Source organism: Theropithecus gelada, chromosome 1, assembly GCF_003255815.1.
Source record: "Theropithecus gelada isolate Dixy chromosome 1, Tgel_1.0, whole genome shotgun sequence".
NCBI lineage: Eukaryota > Metazoa > Chordata > Mammalia > Primates > Cercopithecidae > Theropithecus > Theropithecus gelada.
The window spans coordinates 15,993,456-16,021,307 of record NC_037668.1 but is presented as its reverse complement, the minus strand read 5'-3'; the positions used below and the strand labels follow the sequence as shown (position 1 = coordinate 16,021,307).

Below are 27,852 nucleotides of genomic sequence, written 5' to 3'. Positions count from 1 at the left end.
AATATTAATAGCAGGCTGAGCAAAGAGCAAGACCTTGTCTTAAAAAAAATAAAATAAAAGTCTAATTTAAGTTACTACCTGGTCTTACCTTTTAGTTTCCTGATTGTGCAAAATGAACAATAAGTCTCCCATTAGTTACTGCAATTGTGAATAGGGCGACTGTATCAGAAGGGCTTGTTTGTCAGGTTTTTTTTATTTAAACATAAGCTGTTAAAAAAATTTTTTAAACTTTTGTTTTTTATTATATCCAGGCATATTAACCCCAAATAACTATTTACTATTGTTATAAAAGGAAATAAACTGGAAGACCAAAGACCTGTTTTAATAGTAGGAAAACAGCGTAAGCTATTTCATTAAGATCTTCTCCCTAATTCTCCCAACCCCCAAATGCACACAGTACTCTTCCAAAATATAAAATATCTAGTATTGATATTGAGACAAAGCTGCCCACTTGAGTTTGGGATTTTGGCTGTAACCACTGTGCCTATAAACTTGCTGTCAGCCATTTCATCACTTTTGCCTCCATATTTTATGTTTGTATAATTTTCAAAACATTTTGCACTTTCCATTGTTTAATCCTGCAAGGCAGATATCATTCTGTTTATAGGAGTCAAAGTTAAATGATCATTTGGGCAATAAATTGTGGAATTTACATTCAAACTGACTCTGCAACTGGGTGTGGTGTTTCACTGTCTGTATTCCCAGTGGTTTGGGAGGCCAAAGTGGGAGGATTACTTGAGGCCAGGAGTTCAAGACAAGCCAGAGCAACAAAGTGAGACTCAGTCTCTACAAAAAAGTGAAAACTTAGCCCTGCGTGAACCTATAGTCCCAGCTACTCAGGAGGTTTAGGTAAGAGGATCACTTAAGCCCTGGAGTTCGAAGTTGCAGTGAGCTATGATCACACCACTGTGCTCCAGCCTGGGCCACAGAGCAAGACCCTGTTGCAAAACAGGAAAAAATAAAAAATAAAAAAATAAATATCTGATTTGCAGTTTAAAAAGGACATGCTGGCTGGGTGCGGTAGCTCACACCTGTAATCCTAGCACTTTGGGAGGCCGAGGTGGGCAGATCACAAGATCAGGAGTTCAAGACCAGCCTGGCCAATATGGTGAAACCCCATCTCTACTAAAAATACAAAAATTAGCCGGGCGTAGTGGTGCGTGCCTGTAATCTCAGCTACTCGGGAGGCTGAGGCAGGAGAATTGCTTGAACCAGGGAGGCAGAAGTTGCAGTGAGCCGAGGCTGCACCACTGCACTCTAGCCTGGGCAACAGAGCGAGATGCCGTCTCAAAAAAAAAAAAAAAAGACATGCTTACAAAGCAAGTTTCACATGATTCTCTATATTTCTTCCTGAAATAAAGAGAATTGTTCAGGATCATTAACTGTTTAGTGTGACCCAAATAATTTCACCTCCTTGGGTAGATTCATATGGATTTTATCTTATTTATTTATTTATTTATTTATTTATTTATTTATTGAGATGGAGTCTCGTTCTGTTGCCCAGGCTAGAGTGCAGTGGTGCGATTTCAACCCACTGCAACCTCCACTTCCCAGGTTCAAGCAATTCTCCTGCCTCAGCCTCCCGAGTAGCTGGGACTGTAAGGTGCCCGCCACCACGCCTGGCTGATTTTTTATTTTTAGTAGAAACAGGGTTTCACCATGTTGGCCAGGTTAGTCTCAAACTCCTGACCTTAAGTGATCCACCTGCTTTGGCGTCCCAAAGTGCTGGGATTACAGGTGTAAGCCACTGCACCTGGCCAGATTCATATAGATTTTAATTTATGCCTCCTATTAAGATAAAAGATTATTGTTTCACAATAATATTTGGCATATGAGTTATTTTTCAAGTTTTATCCACATCTTTCTTGTTCAGATGTTTAATACCCCAGCAAAGCTCACTCTTGGAAAAAGATTTTGGGATACTATAAAAAACATTAACTAGACATCAATAATGTCAGAAAAAGGGAAGATACTACTGTGAGGAATTCTGAATGATTTTATTTTATTAGTTTTATTTTTACTTCAAATTTTCCATTCCATTGCTTCAAATATTAAGGAGGAAATAGGAAAATTCTATACATTATTTTTCTCTTCTTCTTTTTCAAACAAGATATTCTAGTCACAAAGGGCAACAAGTCCAAGTAAGAAGTTTGAATAACCCAACTGGCAAAAGGAAGATATGTTTAAAGAAGAAGTAAATAATATTTAATTATAATTATCATATTATTGCCAAGCACGGTGACTCACTATTTATCTAAAATCTTTCTAAATCATTGTTATGAGCTGAATGTAATCCCAGCACTTTGGGAGGCCGAGGCAGGTGGATCACCTGAGGTCAGGAATTCGAGACCAGCCTGGCCAACATGGTGAAACTCCATATCTATTAATAATACAAAAATTAGCTGGGCGTGGTGGTGCACGCTTGTAATCCCAGCTACTTAGGAGGCTGAGGCAGGAGAATTGCTTGAACCCATGAGGCGGAGTTGGTAGTGAGCTGAGATCACGCCGTTGCACTACAGCCTGGGCAACAAGAGTGAAATTCTGTCTCCAAAAAAAAATTAAAATAAAAATAATTCACATCAGAAGGTCTGGTGTACAAGTAGTCATTATTTTTCTTGTCAGTTCACTCTTCAGCTATAGATTAGAACCCATGTCACATATCTTCCTTATGGAAGGAGGAAGAGACTATTATACTAAAAAGAGATAAATATGAGTAAGTCAAATAGTGATTTGTTCTTGCATCTTAAAGCTTAAAACCAAGGGTGGGCATCGTGGCTCACACCTGTAATCTCAGCACTTTGGGAGGCTGAGGCAGGAGGATTGCTTGAGCCCAGGAGTTTGAAACCAGCCTAGGCAACATAGTGAGACCCTGTCTCTAAAAATAAATGAAAAATTTAAAAAGCTTAAGACTAAATGAATAGACAGGCCTCTTCTAGATTTTTCTGTGAGAGTAGGATTGTATTCGTTTGCTAAAGATGCCATGCTAAAATACCACAGACTTGGTGGCTTAAATGACAGAAATTAATTTTCTGGGGATTAGAAGTCCAAGATCAAGATTGATGGGTTTGGTTTCTTCTGAGATTTCTCACCTTGCCCTGCAGACTTCTTGCTGTGTCCTCTATGCAAATGCCTTCCTGGTGTCTCTGTGTGTCCAAATTTCCTCCTCTCAAAAGAACACCAGTCAGATTGCTTCAGGGCCCACCATAACACCCTCATTTTTAACTTAATCACCTCTTCTAAAAGCCCTATCTCCAAAGACAGATGTAGTCTGAGGTACTGGGGGCTATAACTTCAACATATGAAATTTGAGGGGACACAATTCAGCTCATAACAATGATTTAGAAAGATTTTAGATAAATAGGTTATGAAGATAATCTCAGTTATTTATGTACATCTGCCCAAAGGGCAGCTCACTCTCAGGAAGTATCATTAAATTGTCTAATGATGTGATTTTCTTTTCTTCAGTTCAAGTCAGCCAACATTTATTGAGTACCCTTTTTTTTTTTTTTGAGACAGAGTCTCGCTCTCTCGCCCAAGCTGGAGTGCAGCAGCGTGATCTTGGCTCACGCGTCCACCTCCTGGGTTCAAGCAATTCTCGTACCTTAGCCTCCCGAGTAGCTGGGATTACAGGCCCCCACCACCAAGCCCAGCTAACTTTTTTTTTTTTTTTTTTTTTTTTTTGAGACAGAGTCTCCCTCTGTCGCCCAGGCTGGAGTGCAGTGGCGCGATCTCGGCTCACTGCAAGCTCCGCCTCCCGGGTTCACGCCATTCTCCTGCCTCAGCCTCCCGAGTAGCTGGGACTACAGGCGCCCACCATCACGCCTGGCTAATTTTTTGTATTTTTAGTAGAGACAGGGTTTCACCGTGTTAGCCAGGATGGTCTCGATCTCCTGACCTCGTGATCCGCCCGCCTCAATCTCCCAAAGTGCTGGGATTTCAGGCGTGAACCACCACACCCAATTTTTGTATTTTTAGTAGAGATGGGGTTTCGCCATGTTGCCCAGGCAGGTTGTGAACTCCTGGCCTCATGTAATTTGCATGCTTCGGCCTCCCAAAGTGCTGGGACTACAGGCATGAGCCACTGCACCCAGTCTTGAGTACTTCCTTGATGCAAGGCTCTGAGAAAAGTAAGGAAAATATAAAAGTAAGATGCACTTATCTTCCTACAGAAGCATAGGGATTTGATAGAGGAGAAAAGATATGTATAACCATATAGCTAGACACAGTATGTAAGTACTAAGAGAAAGGTACCAAAAAAGTGCTGTAGGAACATGGAAGAGGAAGAAAGTCCGTGCCAGTTACTCGTTAGTTTCTCTGTTTGCCCTTACCTATTCATAGTTGTCCAAGAGGTTTAAGGTAGGAATGGCAAATAGAAAAAAATACTGAATCAAAGGGTTTGAGGTTACTGTATTCTCTCTTTTTTTTTTTTTTTTTTGGTTTTTTTACTTATTTTTAAAAATTTGTCTAAGATATAAAAGTAATTTTATTACTTTTTAATATTTTAAAAGTGAAATACATTTACCCTAAGAAATTCAGACTGAGATCTACATGAGAACATGTTTTTTTGTTTTTGTTTTTGTTTTTTGTTTTTTGTTTTTCGTTTTTGAGAGAGTCTGTCACCAAGGCTGGAGTGCAGTGGCACTATCAGGGCTCACTGAAGCCTCGCCTTCCCCAGGAGCAGGTGATTCCCCTGCCTCAGCTTCCCAAGTAGCTGGAACTACAGCTGCAGGCCACCATGCCCAGCTAATTCTTTGTAATTTTTATAGAGATGGGATTTTGCCATGTTGCCCAGGCTGGTTTCAAACTCCTAGACTCAAGTGGTCTACCTGCCTCGGCCTCCCAAAGTGCTGGGATTAAAGGTGTGAGCCACCGCTCCTGGCCCTCCATGAGGACACTTACTGGGATGATACAAGTGTTCCAGATCTTGCTTGGGGTGTCAGATAAGATGAATATATGCTTTTGTCAAAACTCATTGAACTTAACATCTATGCATTTCACTCTGTGTAAATTATACCTGTTTTTTTTAAAGGTGTAAAGAAGAAAGTAAAAACCACCTGTAATCTTGCTTCCCAAAGATAACTACTGGTAAAATTGTAATATATATCCTTATAGACTGTTTTCAGTGCATATATATGTATACACAGATGCATAATTTTTTTTTTTCTTTGAGACAGAGTCTTGCTCTGTCACTCAGGCTGGAGTGCAATGGTGCCTGCAGCTCACTGAAAGCTCCACCTCCCAGGTTCAAGCAGTTCTCGTGCCTCAGTCACCAGAGTAGATGGGATTACAGGCGCCTGCCACCATGCCTGTCTAATTTTTATATTTTCAGTAGAGACGGGGCTTTGCCATGTTGGCCAGGCTGGTCTCGAACTCATGGCCTCAAGTGATCCACCTGCCTTGGCCTCCCAGAGTGCTAGGATTACAGATGTGAGCCACCATGCCCAGCCACAGATGTGTAATTACCAAAATATTGATTATAATCAGACATGTTATTTTGTAGCCTTCTTTTTCCATGTATTATAATGTGGACATATTTTATGCCAATAAATATAAACATACCCCATTATTTTTAATGGTTTCATAGGATTCCATTGAATAAATGTATATTATTGTTAACTTTAAGGTTAGTCTGCAACCTTCCTGAGGGCAGGACTGTGTTTTCCTGGCTTTCTAAGCCCCACTTTAACTGACTAACCTTATTTCTCACTGCTCAGTCTACTTACCACTCTAGTCCCGTTTGTCCATTTTACATATTCCTGCCATGTTTCCTTCCCATATTTTGTTTTAAAGCCCATCACAAATCCAGCACTGAACTTTACATTCTCTGAATTCCCTTGCATTTATCATACCTCTCAGTGTGCTTAGTTACCATCTTTTATTTTCTGATCTTTTTATCAGCAGTGGATAAAAGCACAGGCTTTGGAATCAGACACATCTGCATTCAAATCCTGGGTCTACCACTTATCAGCTATATGACTTGGGCTCCATTTTCACATTTTTTTCCTTCATTCTTATTTAATAGAGATAATATTGACTTAATAGTGCTATTGTAGAATTAGATTATTTTTTTTAAAAAAAAGTTTTTGAGGCGGAGTTTCGCCCTTGTTACCCCAGGCTGGAGTGCAGTAGTGTGATCTCAGCTCACTACATTCGCCTCCTAGGTTCAAGTGGTTCTCCTGCCTCAGCCTCCCGAGTAGCTGGGATTCCAGGCATCCACCACCATGCTGGCTAGTTTTTGTATTTTCAGTAGAGACAGGGTTTCACCATGTTACCCAATCTGGTCTTGAACTCCTGACCTCAGGTGATCCACCTGCCTCGGCCTCCCAAAGTGCTGGGATTACAGGCGTGAGCCACTGTGCCCAGCCTGATTATATAAAAATTTTAACTCAGAGCGTGACACATGTAAATGCTCAATAAATAATAACCGTTATTATTATGTTTTTGTTATTGTTTAAACCATTAGTCTTGGCTCTTAATTAAATGGTCATTTTCTTATGGCCAAAGAGACTTTAGTTGAATGCTGAGCATAAATAGCCACTTACATGCTTTAACGTAAATATCTGTAGGATAGCCTTAAACTTTCAAAGCAGTAGTTTCTTATTTTTAGACTTGAAAATAATCAGTTGAATCAGCTCTTACAAACTGAGCAACCAATGGCCTGACCTTAGTTGTTGGAACAAGAGGGCACTGAAAAATGTTTCCTGGAAGAGAGCCTAACCTAGTATTCTTAGTAATCTTTGACTTTTGTTTCAGTGGCCTCACACATAGGATGAAAAAAAAGTAAATACAATTGTTCACTATTTTCTTACTTAGATAATGTACCATCCTTTAAAAAATAACTATTAATTTACTTGGGGATATAATCTGGGGGATAGAAAACCCACTTGATATCTGAATTAGTTCTGTGTGGCTTCTAGGGATTTTAGATGAATTATTGAGGTGTAGAGGAAGGATAACAGTTTATTTTGTTTTCATATACCTCTCTCTGGGTACTCATGATAGTTCCAGAGTTGGAAATACATAAAAGAATTGTTGCAGTCTTAGATTTGCACTCTTTGCCATTGATACCTCCTTTCCATTCCCATTTTTGCTTATCTTATTACCTCCAATCTAAACTGTTGCAGAAGCATCCTATTGAAACTCGCTACTTCTCTGGATTTTGTTCCCTCTGCTAAATAAAGAATCATTTCTGTGGAGCTCTTAAATTAATCTGAATTAGGATTTGATAAAAATTTAGCAATAATCATTTTATTCTTTTTTTTTAAATGAAGACAGAGTTTCACTGTGTTAGCCAGGCTGGTCTCAAACTCCCAGGCTCAAGTGATCTGCATGCCTCAGCCTCCCGAAGTGTGGGGATTACAGGCATGAGCCACCACACTTGGCCTTTTAATTTTTTAGTTTTTTTGGTAACAATCTCCACTCTTGCCCAGGCTGGAGTGCAGTGGCACAAAGATGCCTCACTGCAGCCTCCCACTCTTGGGCTCAAGGGATACTCTGACCTCAGCCTCCCAAATAGCTGAGACTGCAGGCATATGCCACCATGCCTGGCTAATTTTTTTATTTTCTTGTAGAGACAGGGAGTTTCACTTTGTTGTCCAGGCTGGTCTCTAATTCGTGACCTCAAGCAGCCCTCCTCCTTTGGTCTCCCAAAGTGCTAGGATTGCAGGCACGAGCCACTGCGCCCAGCCCATTTTATTATTTCTAACCAGCTTTAAATTTTGGCTAATTCACTTTTGAGATAAGATTTGTGGCTGCACTTTGGGAGGCCGAGACGGGTGGATCCCGAGACGGGTGGATCACGAGACGGGTGGATCACGAGGTTAGGAGATCGAGACCATCCTGGCTAACACGGTGAAACCCCGTTTCTACTAAAAAATCCAAAAAACTAGCCAGGCGAGGTGGCGGGCGCCTGTAGTCCCAGCTACTCGGGAGGCTGAGGCAGGAGAATGGCGTAAACCCAGGAGGCGGAGCTTGCAGTGAGCCGAGATCCGGCCATTGCACCCCAGCCTGGGCGACAGAGGGAGACTCCGTCTCAAAAAAAAAAAAAAAAAAAAAAATTGTGGCTGCATGCAGTTAAGTTTTGGGGGGTCTCTCATTTTGGTAATAGGTGAGGAACTTAAATGTCTGCCAGAAGACTAAATTCTAGGTTTCATTTTCAAGTTTAATATAGAATTTCTGCCTAGTACAATAGTGAGAAAACTGTGCTGTGATTTCTGAGCTTCTGTACATTGTTTTTTTTTTTTTTGAGGCGGAGTCTCACTCTGTCGCCCAGGCTGGAGTGCAGTGGCCAGATCTCAGCTCACTGCAAGCTCCGCCTCCTGGGTTTACGCCATTCTCCTGCCTCAGCCTCCCGAGTAGCTGGGACTACAGGCGCCCGCCACCTCGCCCGGCTAGTTTTTTGTATTTTTAGTAGAGACGGGGTTCCACCGTGTTAGCCAGGATGGTCTTGATCTCCTGACCTCGTGATCCGCCCGTCTCGGCCTCCCAAAGTGCTGGGATTACAGGCTTGAGCCACCGCGCCCGGCCCTGTACATTGTTATTTGGGGTAGTGCTTCGGGTTGGTCAAGTAGACTACTGCACACATACTACCACTGCCCATTCTATGTACGCATCTAATTGTACTATTTATGCTTATGTGACAAATCTTTCTCAGCACTATCACCCTTTTAACGTTTTCACTCATAAGAGAGATTTAAAGGAATAATACAGGTCTTAAAATTGTAAAGGTTCACACAAACTTATTTTTCCTGTTTGTTTTAGGAAAAAGCTCTTGATAAAGAGTTTAAGGAATAGAGGGAAGTATAATTAACAACATAAAAAAAAAGAAGACGTCTTACTTCCCAGAAATATTGTAAATATTGTTAAACTTTTGTTTGTTTGTTTGTTTTTGAGACAGAGCCTTGCTTCCTCGCCAGGCTGGATTTTGGCTCTCGGCTCACTGCAACCTCTGCCTCCCAGGTTCAAGCAATTCTCCTGCCTCAGCCTCCCAAGTAGCTGGGACTACAGGAGTGTACCACCACGCCAGCTAATTTTTTGTTTTTACTAGAGATGGGGTTTCGCCATGTTGGCCAGGATGGTCGTCTTGATCTCTTGACCTTATGATCTGCCTGCCTCAGATAATTGGCCTGGCTCATTTGGCATGAGCCACTGCACCCAGCCAAACAACATTTTTTAGTTTAAAACATTCGTTTTTTTCAAAATTACAAATAATTCAGGCATACAAAAATGTGTAAAAAACAATATAATAAAATCTCATGTAACCAGCATCAGCTCTCTATGCATACATTCAGATAAAGTAGAACAGATCTGGTGAATTTATAGTTATAGAATAGAATATACATATTATGAGTCTCCACAGAATAAAAGTTATAATTTTAAAATTGGGAAGTAAGGTAATAAAATATGGGAAAGATATTAACTTGTATCTTTCATAATAAGGAGTAACTTAGACATTATCTAAAATTGAAACATCTAGGTTTTAAAAATGACCCGAACGTCTTAATAATCTCTTTTTTAAATCTTAAAAAGGAATTTATAGGGCTTTTTTTGTTTGTTTGTTTGTTTTGTTTTTGAGATGGAGTTTAGATCTTGTTGCCCAGGCTGGAGTGTAATGGGGCGATCTTGGCTTACTGAAACCTTCGCCTCCCAGGTTCAAGTGATTCTCCTGCCTCAGCCTCCCGAGTAGCTGGGATTACAGGCATGTGCCACCACGCCCAGCTAATTTTGTATTTTTAATAGAGACGGGGTTTCTCCATGTTGGTAAGGCTGATCTCGAATTCCTGACCTCAGGTGATCCGCCCATATCAGCCTCCCAAAGTGCTGGGATTACAGGCATGAGCCACTGTGCCCAGCCACATTTCTCTTTAAAAAAAATTTTTTTTTCCTTTTTACTTGATAACCCATAGCCAACATCATAACATATCTCTTATAATAAAGAACTGTTTGAGGCCAGGTATGGTGGCTCATGCCTGTAATCCCAGCACTTTGGGAGGCCGAGATGGGAGGATCACTTGAGTCTATGAGTTTGAGACCAGCCTGGGCAATACAGCGAGATCCCCATCTCTAAAAGAATTTAAAAATTAGGTGGGCATGGTGACATGTGCCCGTAGTTCCATCCACTTAGGAGGCTGAGGTGGTAGGATTGCTTGAGCTGGAGAAGTAGAGGGTGCAGTGAGCTACTGTTATGCACTCCAGCGTGGGTGACAGAGTGAGACCCTGTCTCAAATTTTTTAAAAAAAGGAAAGAAATGTTTGAAGTTTATTAATTGTTTCACTTCATTTTTTTTTCTGTTAAGTAAAATTATATTTCATTTTACTTTTAAAATTACACATGTAGGCTGGGCGCAGTGGCTCATGCCTGTAATCCCAGCATTTTTCGGAGGCTGAGGCAGGTGGATCACCTGAGGTCAGGAGTTCAAGACCAGCCTGGCCAACATGATGAAACCCCATCTCTACTAAAAATACAAAAAATTAGCCAGGCACAGTGACATATGCCAGTAATCCCAGCTACTCGGGAGGTTGAGGCAGGAGAATTGCTTGAACCCAGGAGGCAGAGGTTGCGGTAAGCCAAGATCACGCCACTGCACTCCAGCCCGGGCAATGGAGCGAGACTCTGTCTCAAAAAATAAATAAATAAATAGGCCAGGCATGGTGGATCACGCTTGTAATCCCAGCTACTCAGGAGGCTGAAGCAGGAGAATTGCTTGAACCCGGGAGGCGGAGGTTGCAGTGAGCCAAGATCGCACCACTGCACTCCAGCCTGAGTGACAGAGCGAGACTCCATCTCAAAAATAAATAAATAAATAATAAAATAAAATTACACATGTAGCCTGGCATGGTGGCTCACACCTGTAATCCCAGCACTTTGGGAGTCTGAGGTGGGCAGATCACCTGAGGTCAGGAGTTCAAGACCACCTTGGCCAATATGGTGAAACCCAGTCTCTACTAAAAATACAAAAATTAGCCAGGCTTGGTGGCAGGTGGCTGTAATCCCAACTACTCGGGAGTCTGAGGCAGGAGAATTGCTTGAACCCAGGAGGTGGAGGTTGCAGTGAGCCAAGATTGAGCCATTGCATTCCAGCCTGCTAGCCTGGGTGACAGAGCGAAACTCCATCTCAAAAAAAAAAAGAAAAATAGAATGTATGAAATACAGAAGATTAAGTGTGGACTTTGGCTCCAGATTCAAACAAAGCAACTGCAGAAAAAATTTACTAAACAATTGATGGAATATGAAGGCTTACTGAATATTTGATAATATTAAGGAGTTCTTATTGGGTTGTTTTAGGTATGATACTGGTATTACAGTTCTTTTTTTTTTTTAAAAAAATCCTAATCTCTTGGGGAGAATATGCAGTATTTTTTGGATGAAATGATATAGTAGCTGGAATTTGTACAGAAATAATCTGGGTTTGGGGTGGGATGGGTGGTAAAGATGAAAGATTATATTGATAACTGTTGAAAGTAGGTGATGGCTACATAGAGCTACATAATCTCTCTACTTTGTGTATGTTTGAAACTGTTGGCTGGGCATGGTGGCTCAGCCTGTAATCTAGCACTTTGAGAGACCAAGGCGGGAGTGTCACCTGAGCTCAGGAGTTGGAGACTAGCTTGGGCAACATCGTGAAACCTTGTCTCTGCAAAAAATACAAAAATTAGCCAGGCATGGTGGCATGCACCAGTAGTTCCAGCTACTCAGGAGGCTGAGGCCAGAGGATTGCTTGAGCCTAGGAGGTTGGGGCTACAGTGAGCCATGTTCACACCACTGCACCTGTACTGCAGCCTGGTTGAGTGACAAAGGGAGACACAAAAAAAGGAAGGAAGGAAGGGAGGGAGGGAGGGAGGGAGGAGTTAAATCAAAAGTGTTAAAAAAAAATTGGGATTGTGTTTTCTTACCACATTATTCAGTTTTAGACAGTATCCTACTGACTCCCTGTAGTGAAAGCTGCTGAAATCAGTACTCTCACAGTTTCTTCTATCTCTACTCCTCAATACTTTTTTTCTTTTTTTCCTCTGGAGACAGAGTCTGTCTTACTCTGTCACCCAGGCTGGAGTGTAGTGGTGCGATCTTGGCTCACTGCAACCTCCACCTCCCAGATTCAAGCAATTCTCCTGCCTCAGCCTCCCAAGTAGCTGGAACTACAGGCACATGCCACCACACCTGGCTAATCTTTTGTATTTTTAGTAGAGACGGGGTTTCAACATGCTATCCAGGCTGGTAATATTTCATTGAGGTTTATAACATATATATCATACTGTTGTTCCATAATTCACACAAACATTTGATATGAAGGAACGCCCCAGAATTGGGGTTGGGAGAGAAGGAGATGGGAAAATTGGTTGATGGGTAGAAGATACGTGTATTTTATGTATACAGAAAAGTTTGGTTATACATATACCCATATGATCACAGGGTGATGGAATTTATGGGTGATTTTTATGAATTTTTTTGTTTTCAAATGTTCTACAATGTGTATATCCTAGTAATCAAGGAGAGAAAAGCTATTTGAAAACAAAAAAAATCTACACTTACTTAGTTTTGCTCTTCTAAGGTTTGAACATAACATAATTGCTTGTGTTTTTAAGTCAATTTTAAATCGTTGGAAGCCAGGCCAGGTGGCTCACATCTGTAATCCTAGCTACTTGGGAGGCTGAGGTGGGAGGATCACTCGAGGCCAGGTCTTCAACACCAGCCTGGGCAACATAGCCACACTCTATCACTACAAAATTTTTTAAATTAGCCAGATGTGGTGGTGCACACCTGTAGTCCTAACCACAAGGGAGGATAGTTCAAGCCCAGGAGTTTGAGGCTGCAGTGAGTCATGATTGTGCCACTGTACTCCAGCCTGTATGACAGAGTGAAACCCTGTTTCTCTCTTTTTTTCTTTTGAGACAGGGTCTCACTCTCTTGCCCAGGCTGGAGTGCAGTGGCATGATCACGGCTCACTGCCACCTTGACCTCCTGGGCACCTCAGCCTCCTAAGTGGGACTACAGGCATGCACCACCGCACCTGGCTAATTTAGTAATTTTTTTATATAGATGGGGTCTCAGTATGTTGCCTAGGCTGGTTACGAACTTTGGGCTCAAGTGATCCTCCTGCCTCAGCTATCCATCCTCCTGCCTCAGCTTGGCAAAGTGCTGGGATTATAGGTAGGAGCCACCATACCAGGCCAAGACCTCTTCTCTTTAAAAAAAAAAAAAAAAAAAAAAAAAAGGCCGGGTGCAGAGGCTTACGCCTGTAATACCAGCACTTTGGGAGGCCAAGGTAGGCAGATCACCTGAGGTCAGAAGTTTGAAACTACCCTGGCCAACATGGTGAAACCCTGTCTCTACTCAAAATACAAAAAAAAAAAAAAGAAAAAAAAAGAATTAGCTAGGCGTAACGACATACGCCTATAATCCCAGCTACTCAGGAGGCTGAGGCAGGAGAATCGCTTGAACCCAGGAGGTGGAGATTGCAATGAGCTGAGATCACGCCACTGCACCCCAGCCTGGGTGACAGAGAAAGACTCCATCTCAAAAAAAAAAAAAAAAATTCTCCCACTTTGTGGGTTACCTGTTCACTCTAATGATAGTTTATTTTGCTGTGCAGAAACTCTTTTAACAAACATATGAAAACTTCTATATTTAAAAGAGTACTGCCTCTTTTGAAGTTGTCCCTTAAGATGGCTAAATACTTATTGTAGTGATACTATAACTGATCAAAATATGCTTGGAAATATTTGGACTATCATTTATAGATATATTGCTTTGAGAATCCTTATATAAGGAAAAATGTCTTTGGGGGATGGATTTTAATTTCTGAAATTTCCATAAGTCATTCAGAGTCAAACTAAATATAGGTAGATTAATAAATTGATAAATATTTTATTGTTTAAAAAAACAATGTTGAGTTGTGGGGAGATAGACTTAGAGCCTGGACATGTTTTCAATTTTTTTTCTTTTTTTTTTTTTTTGGAGATGGGAGTCTCACTTTGTCACCCAGGTTGGCGTACAGTGGTACGATCTTGGCTCACTGCAACCTCCACCTCCCAGGTTCAAGCAATCCTCCTGCCTCAGCCTCCCAAGTGGTTGGGACCACAGGCGCACCTGACTGGTTTTTTTTGTATTTTTAGTAGAGATGGGGTTTCACTGTGTTGCCCAGGCTGGTCCTGAACTTCTGAGCTCAGGCAGTCCTCCCACCTTGGCCTCCTAAAGTGCTAGGATTACTGGCATGAGCCACCGAGCCTGGCCTGCTTTCAAATTTTTCCTCCCCCTTCTCAACTTTCTCTTTTCTTCTGTTTTATTTTGTTTTTTGTTTTGTTTTTTTGAGATGGAGTCTTGCACTGTAACCTGGGCTGGGGTGCAATGGTGAGATCTCGGCTCACTGCAGCCTCCGCCTCCTGGTTCACACGATTCTCCTGCCTCAGCCTCCCAAGTAGCTGGAATTACAGGCACCTGCCACCACGCCCAGCTAATTTTTTGTATTTTTAGTAGAGACAGGGTTTCCTATGTTGGCCAGACTGGTCTCGAACTCCTAACATCTTGATCCGCCTGCCTCGGCCTCCCAAAGTGCTGGGATTACAGGTGTGAGCCACTGCGCCCGGCCTTTCTTCTGTTTTCTTTGGACAATGTGTAGCAATGAGAATTCCTTTTTCCGGCCAGGTCACTCCAGCCTGGGTGACAGAGGGAGACTACGTCTCAAAAAAAAAAAAAAAAAGAAAACAAAATAAAAATTTTTAGGGTAAAACAATTAATGATATTTTTACTGACCAGAATGAGATTTAAAGCTTATATAGGAATTCAGAGATGACCAGCTGCTTTCCTTTATTTTGCATTTCCCTTTCACTGACAATGCATTAGCATGTTGTTTTTATTTGCTAAACTTTTGATAAGAAAAAAAATAAAATAGAAGCCCCACAAAAATTAATAAACTGATCATTGTAACTGACTTTGCATCTTTCTACCTGTCTTTTAAAATGAACATGAAAGGATATAATCTTCATTTCATTCATTGAGAAATCTTGTCCATTTGCCTGTATTTATAATCCATTCCTCACGATCAGGCTGAAATTATCTATTAAACCAGAACAATGTCAGGTCACAATTCTTCATTCTCCAATAGGATGAAACAGAGTGGGCTTCTAATGCTTGATCTATTTTATAAAATGTCTTGGCCAGGCACAGTGGCTCACGTCTGTAATCCCAGTACTTTGGGAGGCTGAGGTGGATGGATCACCTGAGGTCAGGAGTTCAAGACCAGCCTGGCCAACATGATGAAACCCCATCTCTACTAAAAATACAAAAATTTGCCAGACGTGGTGGCAGGCCCCTGTAATCCCAGCTACTCGGGAGGTTGAGGCAGGAGAATCGCTCGAACCCAGGAGGCAGAGGTTGCAGTGAGCCGTGATTGCGCCACTGTATTGCAGCCTGGGCGATAGATTGAGACTCCGTCTCAAATACATACATACATGCATACATACATAAAATGTCTTTATGAGCTGTGTGGAGATGTAGAAATAGGAATTGGAGTTTCGATGAATCACATTAATTTTTAAAAGAGGAATTTACATCAAATCCTGAATACCACTTTTTACTAGAGTGATTCAAGGACAAACAGTACACTAACCTTTCTTAGAATAATTTTTTAGGAGGAAAAAAATAATAAAATTAGTTTTGCTTGTAGAATTTTTGATAACCCCTGAAGATCATTATACTTTCGTTGGACTTTGGAATTGGGCAGATGAAAAAGGGTTCAAAGCGACATGATAACATTCCTTCTCTCATGGAAGGTGAAGCAATTTTAATGTTAAATCTTCAGACTTGGGGAGATGGAGAGGTTCTTTTTTTCTGAAAATTTTTCTTAAAAAAGTGATATTTTCTCACTGTAGATAATTTGGAAAGGTTTAAAAGCCATGTTTTAATGTAGACATTATTTTATATCATTGTAATAATCCTGGACACTCAATTATATATCTGGCTATTTTTCATTTAACTTTATCACAAGTATTTTCTAATGTTATTTTAAAAACTCCTTATGAGCATAGTTTTTAAGGATGCTTTAAGTTGTTTTGTTTTCTTTCCTCTTTTTTTTTGCCAAGCAGGCAACTTTTTTTTTTTTTTGAGGCGGAGTCTCGCTCTGTCACCCAGGCTGGAGTGCAGTGGCCGGATCTCAGCTCACTGCAAGCTCCGCCTCCTGGGTTTACGCCATTCTCCTGCCTCAGCCTCCCGAGTAGCTGGGACTACAGGCGCCCGCCACCTCGCCTGGCTAGTTTTTTGTATTTTTAGTAGAGACGGGGTTTCACCGTGTTAGCCAGGATGGTCTCGATCTCCTGACCTCGTGATCCGCCCGTCTCGGCCTCCCAAAGTGCTGGGATTACAGGCTTGAGCCACCGCGCCCGGCCAAGCAGGCAACTTTTAAGATCTTTAACCTTCAGAGTTGTTCTGAAAGGTGTGTCTTCAAGGAAGTTTGAATAAGGAAGGGCACTTTGAATACTTGACTCAGTAGAAATGCAGCATGAAGTGTTGACTGTCTGAATTTATTGAATTCCCATTGTGCAGTGTTTAAAGTTTAAATATGTGTAATATTCGACCTAGAATTTTCTTCTAAATATTCAACAGACATAAACACACAAATGAATACTTCTTTACTTTTTTTTTTTTTTTTGAGATGGAGTCTTACTCTGCCACCCAGGCTGGAGTGCAGTGGCACTAACTCACCTCACTGCAGCCTCTGCCTCCTGGATTCATGGGATTATCCTGCCTCACCCTCCCGAGTAGCTGGGATTATAGGCACGCACCACCATGCCCAGCTAATTTTTTTGTATTTTTGGTAGAGACTGGGTTTCACCATGTTGGCCAGGCTGGTCTCAAACTCCTGACCTCAGGTGATCCACCCACCGTGGCCTCCCAAAGTGCTGGGATTACAGGCTTGAGCCACCACAGCCAGCCAGCATTTTTTAATAATAGCAAAATACTGTAAGCAACCTAAATGCACATCAGTAGGGACTTGAATAGATAAAATTATAGTGCATCTAAAATGCAATACTATGCAGCCATTACAAGGGATGAAGAAGTATATTTACTGATGTGGAATGATATCCAAAATAATGGGTTAATGAAAAAAGTTACCACTCAGTGTAATGCTATTTCTATAAATAATATTAATAAGTGTAAACATAGAGTATGTATATGAAAATCTAGAAAAGTACCCATTAAACTGTTAATGGTGTTAAGATTCTAGAACACTTTCACTTTCTAAAGTATACATTTCTATAATGGGATTTGTCTTTCTTTTTACAATTTTTTTTTTTTTTAAGATATGGAGTTTCAATCTTGTCGCCCAGGCTGGAGTGCAATGGTGTGATCTCAGCTCACTGCAGCCTCCGCCTCTGGGGTTCAAGTGATTCTCCTGCCTCAGCCTCATGAGTAGCTGGGATTACAGGCGTCCATCACCATGCCTGGCCAATTTTTATATTTTTAGTAGAAAGGGGATTTCACCATGTTGGCCAGGCTGGTCTTGAACTGCTGACCTCAGATTATCCACCCACGTCAGCCTCCCAAAATGCGGGGATTACAGGCGTGAGTGACCGTGCCCAGCCTACAGTTTTTTTGTTTGTTTATTTGGTTGGTTGGTTGGTTGGTTGGTTTTTTTGAGACAGAGTTTTGCTCTTGTTGCCCAGGCTGGAGTGCAGTGGTGTGATCTCTGCTAACTGCAACCTCCACTTCCCAGATTCAAGCGATTTTCCTGCCTCAGCCTCCTGAGTAGCTGGGATTACAGGCGCATGCCACCACTTCCAGCTAGTTTTTGTATTTTTAGTAGGGACGGGGTTTCATCATGTTGGCCAGGCTGGTCTCCAACTCCTGACCTCAGGTGATCCACCTGCCTTGGCCTCCCAAAGTGCAGGGATTACAGGCTTGAGCCACCATGCCCGGCCTACAGATGTATATTAAAGTCCACTATGTGAAGATCTTATTCTGCAAATCCTCTAAGATTCTCCTTTAGTCATGAGACAATGTGCAGTTCCATCTGTGTTGGGTAGGTCCTAAAATTTTCTTTAGATAGCCTTTGGTAATAAGATTTAATGATCAAATGGTGAATTTTAGTATGTACGTGCTAGGTCTTCCTGCTCAGACATACCAAAGCATTGGCCCTTTAATATAGACTCCTTTTCATAAATGGCTGGAGAATTCACTAAGATAGATACACTAAGAGGAAAATGACCTTTAACTGTAAGTAATTGTATTTTCCCTTACCTCCAGGCTATTCTGCACCTAAATTTGTTTCAATCTGTTCTAAGATATTACTATAGATGACAATATTATAGTCTTTATTGGTCATCTGTACCCACAGTACAGGAGGACATTTACTATCATGTTCTCTCTTTTCTCAGTTATTTTCTTTTTCTAAATCCAGTCTCTTTCTTGTAGTTGTACAGGTATTTGTTTTATAATTATTTTCTTAAAACTCTACATATATGTTTTTATACTTTTATCTATTATTGCATATTCTTAATAAGTTAAAAACTCATTTGGAAAATTTTATATGTTTTGAGATGCTACAATAGGAAAGTGTGACATTCAAAAATGTAGTTTCTTTATCCTGATCTTCATCATTTCTTTATACTGCTTCTCATTTATAGTTTTTTTGTTTTTTGTGTTTTGGTTTTTTTTTTGAGACGGAGTCTCGCTCTGTCATCCAGGCTGGAGCGCAGTGGCCGGATCTCAGCTCACTGCAAGCTCCACCTCCCGGGTTTACGCCATTCTCCTGCTTCAGCCTCCCGAGTAACTGGGACTACAGGCGCCCGCCACCTCGCCCGGCTAGTTTTTTGTATTTTTTAGTAGAGACGGGGTTTCACCGTGGTAGCCAGGAAGGTCTCGATCTCCTGACCTCGCGATCCGCCCGTCTCGGCCTCCCAAAGTGCTGGGATTACAGGCTTGAGCCACCGCGCCCGGCCACTATAGTTTTGTTGACAATCTGATGTCACTGTCACTGAAACAGAAGTTATATGGTCAGGAGGAAATGAGACAATAAAGGAAAACTTTCTTCCAGTTGCTTTAATATTGGCTAAAATGTTTACACACCTGTTAAGATTTATTACCAGAATAAATTATGCCTACATAATTATGTGTGCTGAAGTAAGTTATAGTTTAACTTTAATTAGGTAGCTAAACTATTAAAAAAAAAAAGTGTTAACCTAAAAAAAAAAAAAAGCCTACCCCTTCCTTAAAGAGGAGTCACAAATATGAGTTGGGGCCAGGCGCAGTGGCTCACACCTGTAATTTTAGCACTTCAGGAGGCCCAGGTGGGCATATCACTTGAGCCCAGGAGTTCAAGACCAGCCTGGGCAACATGGCAAAACCCTATCTCTACTAAAAATACAAAAATTAGCTGGGTGTGGTGGCACGCGCCTGTAGTCCCAACTACTTGGGAGGCTGAGGTGAGAGGATTGCTTGAACTGGGGAGGTGGAGGTTGCAGTGAGATGAGATCGTGCCACTGCACCCCAGCCTGGGTGACAGAGCGATACCCTGTCTCAAAACAAAAACAAAACCAAAAAACCAGATATGACTTGGAGAAGCCATGAGGCAGGCAGGGGAGGGAACTAATCCCAACCTTGAGTAACAGATCAGGCCCTCAGGAAATTTAGAGACGTCTAAGGAATATTTTATGGCTCAATCTGAGCTTTTGCTAGGTTAACATTTAGTTTTAAGCATAAATTTATGCTTTCAAAAATATTTTTGAGGCATAAGGGATATTCTCTCCTTAAGGAATTTGTAGTCTGGTTAGGAGAAATAGTTGATTGCAATATGATGTAATAGATGTTATGAGAGAAGTTTGTATGGGCACACCCAGGTGCAGAACCTAATCTAGAGGGTGGAGTGGGGAAGTAAACAATGTTAGAGAAGGTTATGTGGAAATGTGACCCCTGTACTTAATCCTTAACTACAAGGAGGAGTTGTGGAAGGAAGAATATTGGTTCTTCTTGACACAGCAGTGTGTGCAAAGGCCAGGAGGGGAAAGAGACCAAAGAAAAGACTAGTGGGCTGGATGCGGTGGCTCACGCCTGTAATCCCAGCACTTTGGGAGGCTGAGGTGGGCGGATCACAAGATCAGGAGATTGAGACCATCCTGGCTAACATGGTGAAACCCCATTTCTACTAAAAATACAAAAAAAATTAGCCGGGTGTGGTGGCGGGCGCCTGTAGTCCCAGCTACTCGGGAGGCTGAGGCAGGAGAATGGCGTGAACCCAGGAGGCAGAGCTTACAGTGAGCTGAGATCGTGCCACTGCACTCCAACCTGGGTGACAGAGCGAGACTCCGTTCAAAAAAAAAAAAAGAAAAGAAAGAAAAGGCTAGTGAATAACCACTTTTGATTTGTTTTGTTTTGTTTTGTTTTTTCACAAGGTCTCACCGTGTTCCCAAAGGCCAGCCAACTCTTGGCCTCAAGCAATCCTCCTGCAGTAGCCTCTGGAGTAGCTGGGATTACAGGTGGGAGCCACTGTGCCCCACCAGCCACTTAGTTTAAATGCTATACAAAGCCATTTGGATTCCATCCTTAAGGCTGAGAGGATGTTTGAAAGATTTTTAAGCATGAGGGCAGGGAGTTATATTATTACACTTGACGTTAAAGATTGTCCTGGCTATAGCAGGAAAAATAGAATTAGAGATCCTCTAGGCCTGGCAGTATGGTGGTCAGATATTAAGTCTTGATAAGCTTAATGTTTAATGTATTATTGAGTCTTGGAAAGTAGAAATAATCTTCAAGGGGCCCCCAAACACCAAAATTAAAATCCAAGAGGTGAGCAATAAAGATAACATGAGGATCAAATTACCCTGGGGTAAACTACCAAATCAGTCTTGAGATTCAGGAGTTGGTTGGTCAGGAATAAATTTGATGGTGGAGGTAAAGTGGGAAAACTAGGCTTAAATGTGCTCCCAGTTGTGTAGCACTCCCATATTCCCTCTGTTCTTGGCTCTTGGCAGAAACAAATGCAGATCTTTCCCTCTGGAGGAAGAGGTCCTCAATTTAGGCCTCCAAAATCTCATAAATTCACAAAATGTTAAATTGTGAACCTCTTAAAGATCATCAAACATACAAACAAGGAAGAAGTGACAAAGTCCTCAGATATTGTCAGATATCAAAGACTCCATATATAGTCACATATTAAAATAAACTAAAAATATGACATTTTTAAAGAAATAAAATAATCACAAAATGAATAGCAAAAAATCACAAATCACCAGGCAAATGTAAAAAATAACTAAATAAAACTTTTACTAATGAAAAATTATTGAAATCAAAATCTCAGGGTTACTTTGAATTAGTAAATAGGAAGCCAGATATTTTTTAAAAACTCTCCAGAGGCTGGACGTGGTAGCTCATGCTTGTAATTCCAGCACTTTGGGAGGCCGAGGCAGGCGGATCACCTGAGGTCAGGAGTTCAAGACCAGCCTGGCCAACATGGTAAAACTCCGTCTCCACAAAAATACAAAAATTAGCCAGGCGTGGTGTTGTGTGCCTGTAATCCCATCTACTTGGGAGGCTGAGGCAGGAGAATTGCTTGAACCCGGGAGATGGAGGTTGCGGTGAGCCGAGATTGTGCCATTGCACTCTAGCCTGGGCGACAGAACAAGACTCCATCTCAAAAACAAACAAACAAAAACTCTCCAGAAAGCAATACAGAGAACAAGCAAATGGAAAATACAAAAGAGAGGTTAAAAGACGGGGTTAAAATAAGAAATACTGAAGTCCTTAGAATTATTTCCTTCTTTATTCTTAGAAGGAAAGAATAAAGAAAATAGAGACCTAAGAGCTGAGAATTTTTGAAGCTAAGAAATGAAACCACGGTTATAGGAAGCACAACATATACCAAACAGAATAAATAAATCCATGCACAGTCATGTTGTAGTCAAACTGCAAAACACCAAGAGAGAAGATCTTAAAGGACCAAAGAAAAGATACACCACCTACAAAGAAACCACAATCAGTAAGAAAGATAGATGTCTCACTGCTGTATTAGAAGCTGGAAGAGTAAGGCATACTATCTTCAATGTGATAAGAGAAAATGATCAACCTGGAATTTTATCTCCAGAGAAACTGTCTTTCAAGGATGATGGTGAAATACAAAGACATTTCAGATAAGCAAAATAGAAACTGCGTCCAACAGACTTTCACTTAAGGAAATTCTACTTTAGGAAGAAGGAAAAGGGTACCAGAAAGGAAGTCTGAGATACAAGAAGGAATGGTGAGCAAAGAAATTCATAAGAACCTGTGTAAATCTAAACAAGTGCTACCTGTATAAAATAATGATGATGATGATGATATATAATTTCTGAGGCTAAAAAAAGACAGTACTGGACAATAAGAAAGTGGTTAAAATATTAATATTTAAAATTTAGGTTTTATGTTAATTTTAAATTAATATATCATGCATGTTAAAATTTCAAGGATAACTTCTAAAAGTACATAACTTCCAAGCCAGTAAAGAGGAAAATTGAATTTAAAATTTTTTTAAATAAAAAGTTATTTTAGCTAGGTGCAGTGGCTCATGTCTGTAGTCTGAGCTACTTAGGAGGCTGAGGCAGGACAATTGTTTGAGCCCAGGTGTTCAAGTCTACAATGAGTTATAATGGCCCCACTGCACTTCAGCCTGGGTAACAGAGCAAGACCCCACCCCATCTCTTAAAAAAAAAAAAAGTAACCCCAAAATATGCACAACTGTGATCTATCAGTAAAACAGCACCAAAAAACAACCACTTAAAAATTTCTCTATTTAGCTTTGTGACCTCTGTTATGCTGCATAACCTCTGTAAACCTTAGTTTTCTCATCTTTAACGTGTGGATAGTAGTAGTACTTCCTTTATAGAGTTGTTGTGAAGATATAATCAGATAGTGCAGGTAAAAAGCTTAGCACAAATCGAGTACATAATAAGTATTAGCACATATCTAGTATATAACAAGTATTCAATCGACATTAGTAATTAGATGTTAGTTACTGCTGTTAGACAATACCAGTGGCTCTCTTATATGTATATTCCCTATACAAAGGGAAGGGGAACTAACATTTTAAGTGCCTGCTATATGCCAGGCACTATACTAAATGCTTTCTTATATATTGCATCTCATGTAACCCTCACAACAATCTTGTGGAAATATATATTAGTGTCTGCATTTTATAGATGAGGACAATGTACTTCAGAAAGGTTAAGTAACATACCCAAGGCGCTTAATGACAGTGGGTTTCTATTATACCTTCCATTAAAAGAACTTCAAATTGGCCGGGCACGGTGGCTCACTCCTGTATTCCCAGCACTTTAGGAGACTGAGGCTGGCAGATGACAAGGTCAGGAGTTTGAGACCAGCCTGACTAACATAGTGAAACCCCATCTCTACTAAAAATATAAAAATTAGCTGACACCTGTAATCCCAGCTATTCAGGAGGCTGAGGCAGGAGAATCACTTGAACCCAGGAGGTGGAGGTTGCAGTGAACTGAGATCATGCCACTGCACTCCAGTCTAGGAGACAGAGCAAGTCTCCATCTCCAAACTTCAAATTAATACATATCTAGGAGGATTAAAAGTGCAAATGGTTTTTACTTTTTTCTGACTTATTTTACCCTACTCTGAAATTTAGTGTCATGGAAACAGATTTCAAGAAAAGCCAAAATTCTCCTCAAAAATTAAAATTTTGCATGTCAAGCCAGGTGCAGTCACTCATGTCTGTAATGCCAACACTTTGGGAGGCCAAGGTGGGAGGATAGCTTGAGGCCAGGAGTTGGAGACCAGCATGGGCAACATAGCAAGACCTTGTCTCTACAAAAAAATATTTTTTAAAAAATAGCCAGGCATGGTGGCACATACCTGTAGTCCCAGCTACTCGGGAGGCTGAGGTAGAAAGATTGCTTGAGCCCAGGAGGTCAAGGCTGCAATGAGCCATGATCATGCCACTGCATTTCAACCTGCGGGAAAAAGCGAGACCCTGTCTCAAAAAAAAAAAAAAAAAAAATTGCACGTCATTTATTGACTGGCAGCAAACCATGGGAATTCACTAAAGATCTTGAAATCAGACAGAAAATCTTATTTGGGGGTGTTTAAGAGGATTAAAGAAACATCATCCTCTCTTACTCTGTACTTTGCTTTGAGTTCATGTAGTATGATGTGAAACGAATCACAACAAAGTGGCCTGTTCTTAGGGTGCCTGCTGGAAGTCAGTATTCCTCTCAGAACATTCTTTCTCTTCTCTTTTCTCCTTTCCTAGGGTTACACATCTTTCTGGAATGACTGCATATCATCTGGCCTGCGAGGGGGCATCCTGATAGAGCTGGCCATGCGGGGTCGAATCTATCTGGAACCCCCGACCATGCGTAAGAAGCGACTACTAGACAGAAAGGTACTGAATCCTCTGTGAACGTCCATGGCTTATGGAAAGGCAAATACCAACAGTACATTTGGGAAGAACAGAAAGATTTGAGTAGTAAGATAAAATAAATATCACTGACTCAACAGTTCCATTGGCTAAACAGGTTAATTATCCTATAGCAAGAGGGAGAAATCAAAGTATCCATAGTCCAAAGAGTTATAGGAAGCTCCTGGTTTTGTCTTCCTTTTTTATGCAGAAAAATCACACTTAGGATGCTGTTGATTAAACTCCTCCTATATCTATAACTATAACATTATGAAATAACCAGGCGTGGTGGCTCATGCTTGTAATCCCAGCACTTTGGGAGGCCAAGGCAGGTGGATCACGAGGTCAGGAGATCGAGACCGTCCTGGCTAACACGGTGAAACCTCGTCTCTACAAAAAAATATTTTTAAAAAAAATTAGCTGGGCATTGTGGCAGGCGCCTGTAGTCCCAGCTACTCGGGAGGCTGAGGCAGGAGAATGGCGTTAACCTGGAAGGCGCAGCTTGCAGTGAGCCGAGATTGGGCCACCACACTCCATCCTGGACGACAGTGCAAGACTCCATCTCAAAAAAAAAAAAAAATTACGAAATAGAGTATGATGTAGGGGGAGGGACTCATATGGGTTAGATCAGTCATTGATTAACCCTGGTTATTCTCCAATAACTATTCTCTTTCCTTCCATTTACTGCAAGTCCTTTCCAACCATACTCCTGTATCCATTTTCTTACTGAATTTTTCCACTCACAACTTCTTTATCATCCTAAGCACTCAACTTAAACTACATTCTTAGGTATCACCAGCTTCTTTTCAGTCTTTGATTTATTCTTCTCTTTTCACCTATATGTGGCATTTGACAATTTTTATCACTTTGAAACTTTCTTCATTCTTGGCCTTTGTTATTATCTTTTTCTCTTGCTTCTCTGACTGTACACTGTTTCCTTACTTCTCCATTCCTTAACATCCAAGTCTGTTTGTATCCCTTGAGTGATTTTCTGTCCTTTCAGAGATATCATTTACCTTTATAGCTTCATCTGTCACCTTCATGAGATTAATTTTCAAATTTCTAGGCAGGTTTTGTTTTTCCACCTCCAGAAACATATTTAACTATTGGCTAGAAATTTCAACTTGGCTATCCCATATCATTTAAAACTAAACTTAACAAAAAACAAAGAAAATCAAATTACCAACCTTTCCCCAAAACTGACTTCCTTTTCTGGCTTTCCTACCTTTATTTATTTATTTATTTAAATTTTAATTTTTTTAATAGAGACAAGATATTGCCATGTTGCCCGGGCTGGTCTCAAACTCCTGAGCTCAGGTGATCCACCCGCCTCAACCTCCCAAAGTGCTAGGATTACTGGCATGTTTCCTACAGATGTTTCCTACCTTTATTAATGGTTTCAAAACTGAGCCCAGATGTTTCCTACCTTTATTAATGGTTTCAAAAGTTGGTTTCCAGACTCAAAATGAGTTGTTATTGGAACTTTTCTCCATTATCATTCATATTCAGTTTGTCACTAGGGCCCACTTCCAATGTTATTTTTGTCTTCACATTATCACTCCATACTATATTTTAAACTTCTTGAGGACAGGGACAGTATATTATGCTTCCTTACATTTCTTGCAACACTTAACCAGTAACATATATATGATATATTGAAAGATTTTAACTTGAATGAAGTGAAGGAATCAGGGTTCCTTCTTTCTCCTTTTCTCAAAGGTACTGCTAAAGTCAGACAGTCCAACAGGTGATGTTTTACTGGATGAAACTCTCAAACACATCAAAGCAACTGAACCCACAGAAACTGTCCAAACATGGATAGAGCTACTCACTGGTAAGATGACTTAAAATAATATATGAATTTCACACTTCGTTATCTTTATCCTACCCTGAAATTTAGTAAAAGAAGTACCGAAATTCATCATGCTGGATGAGATAGATGTGGTTCACTATTTAATTCTAATGAGGGACAGAAAAAGCATGGCTAATTGATACCTAAAGTTTTCCAAAGCTTCACCTTATCTTCTGCCACCCCACCCCAAAAGCTCTTTAACAGTATTCTTCACAAGAAACTTTTAAAACATCTTTATAGAGAGGACAATGAGGATATTGGCATTGATGCAATCTATTATTCTTATTAGAATTTCCCAGTTTTAATTTGCCAAATAATATTTTATTGCATGGCCATTCCACATTTGTTTATCCAGTCATCAGTTGATGAATATTTGGGTTATTTCCACATTTTGGCTGTTGTGAATAATACTGCTGTGAACATGCATGGACAAGTTTTTATTTGAACATGTTTTCATTTATTGTGAGTGTGTAGCTAGGAGTAGATAACTGGGTCATATGGTAAATCGAGTAACATTTTTATTGTGGTAAAATATAACATTTATTTATTTATTTATTTATTTTCCAAGATGGAGTCTTGCTCTGTCTCCCAGGCTGGAATACAGTGACGCGATCTCAGCTCACTGCAACCTCTGCCTTCCAGGTTCAAGTGATTCTCCTGCTTCAGCCTCCCAAGTAGCTAGGATTACAGGCACGTGCCACCACACCCAGCTACTTTTTGTATTCTTAGTAGACAGGGTTTCACCATGTTGGCCAGGCTGGTCTTGAACTCTTGACTTCAAGATCTGCCCACCTCGGCCTCCCAAAGTGCTGGGATTATAGGCGTGAGCCACCACACCCAGCCAACATTTATTATTATTTTAGCCATTCTTAATGGCTTAAGTGTACAATTCTGTGAAATTAAATATATTTGCAATATTTTGTAACCATCACCTCTATCTATACTATACCGAAAGCTTCCTCATCATTACCCCCTAAAACTCTGTACCTATTAAATGATAACTTCCTCTTTCTCTCTCCCCCTAGTCCCTGGCAACCTCTATTTTACTTTTTGTCTGTATGAATTTGCTTACTCTAGGTACCTCATATAAGTAGAATTATACAATATCTGTCATTACTTTGCCTAGCTTATTCACTAAGCATAGTGTTTTCAAGGTCCATTCATGTCACAGCATATATCAAAATTTCATTCCTTTTTATGGTTGAGTGATATTCCATTGTATGTATATAACATTTTTGTTTAACTATTCATCTGTTGATGGATTCCACCTTTTGGCTATTATGAACAATGCTGCTGTTAACATTGATATACAAATATCTGTTCAAGTTCCTGCTTTTAATTCTTTTGGATATATACCTAGGAATAGAATTGCTGGGTCATATGGCAGTTTAACCTTTGAGAAATCACCAGACATTTCCACAGAGACTGCACCATTTTATATTCCCACCAGTAGTGCACCAGGGTTCCAATTTATCCACATCCTGATAACCACTTGTTCTTCTCTTTCTTTTCTTTTTTTAATTATAGGCATTCGAGTAGGTCTGAAATGTTATCTCATTGTGGTTTTGATTTTTATTTTCTTTTTTTTTTTTTTTTTTTTTTGAGACGGAGTCTCACT

The 27,852-nt window shown here is 40.6% G+C and overlaps 1 protein-coding gene across 4 annotated transcripts in view; it reads left to right on the top strand.

Moving 5' to 3' along the window:
• Positions 1-27,852, top strand: part of GOLPH3L (golgi phosphoprotein 3 like) — a 51,178-nt gene that overhangs the window by 8,665 nt on the left and 14,661 nt on the right. For 3 of the 4 annotated variants that reach the window (XM_025378855.1, XM_025378846.1, XM_025378863.1), the window contains 2 exons: positions 24,236-24,367; positions 26,102-26,216. In XM_025378855.1, coding sequence (XP_025234640.1) covers positions 24,236-24,367; positions 26,102-26,216 — 247 coding nt within the window. The remainder of the gene's footprint in view (positions 1-24,235; positions 24,368-26,101; positions 26,217-27,852) is intronic. The other variant, XM_025378874.1, reaches the window with a different exon arrangement.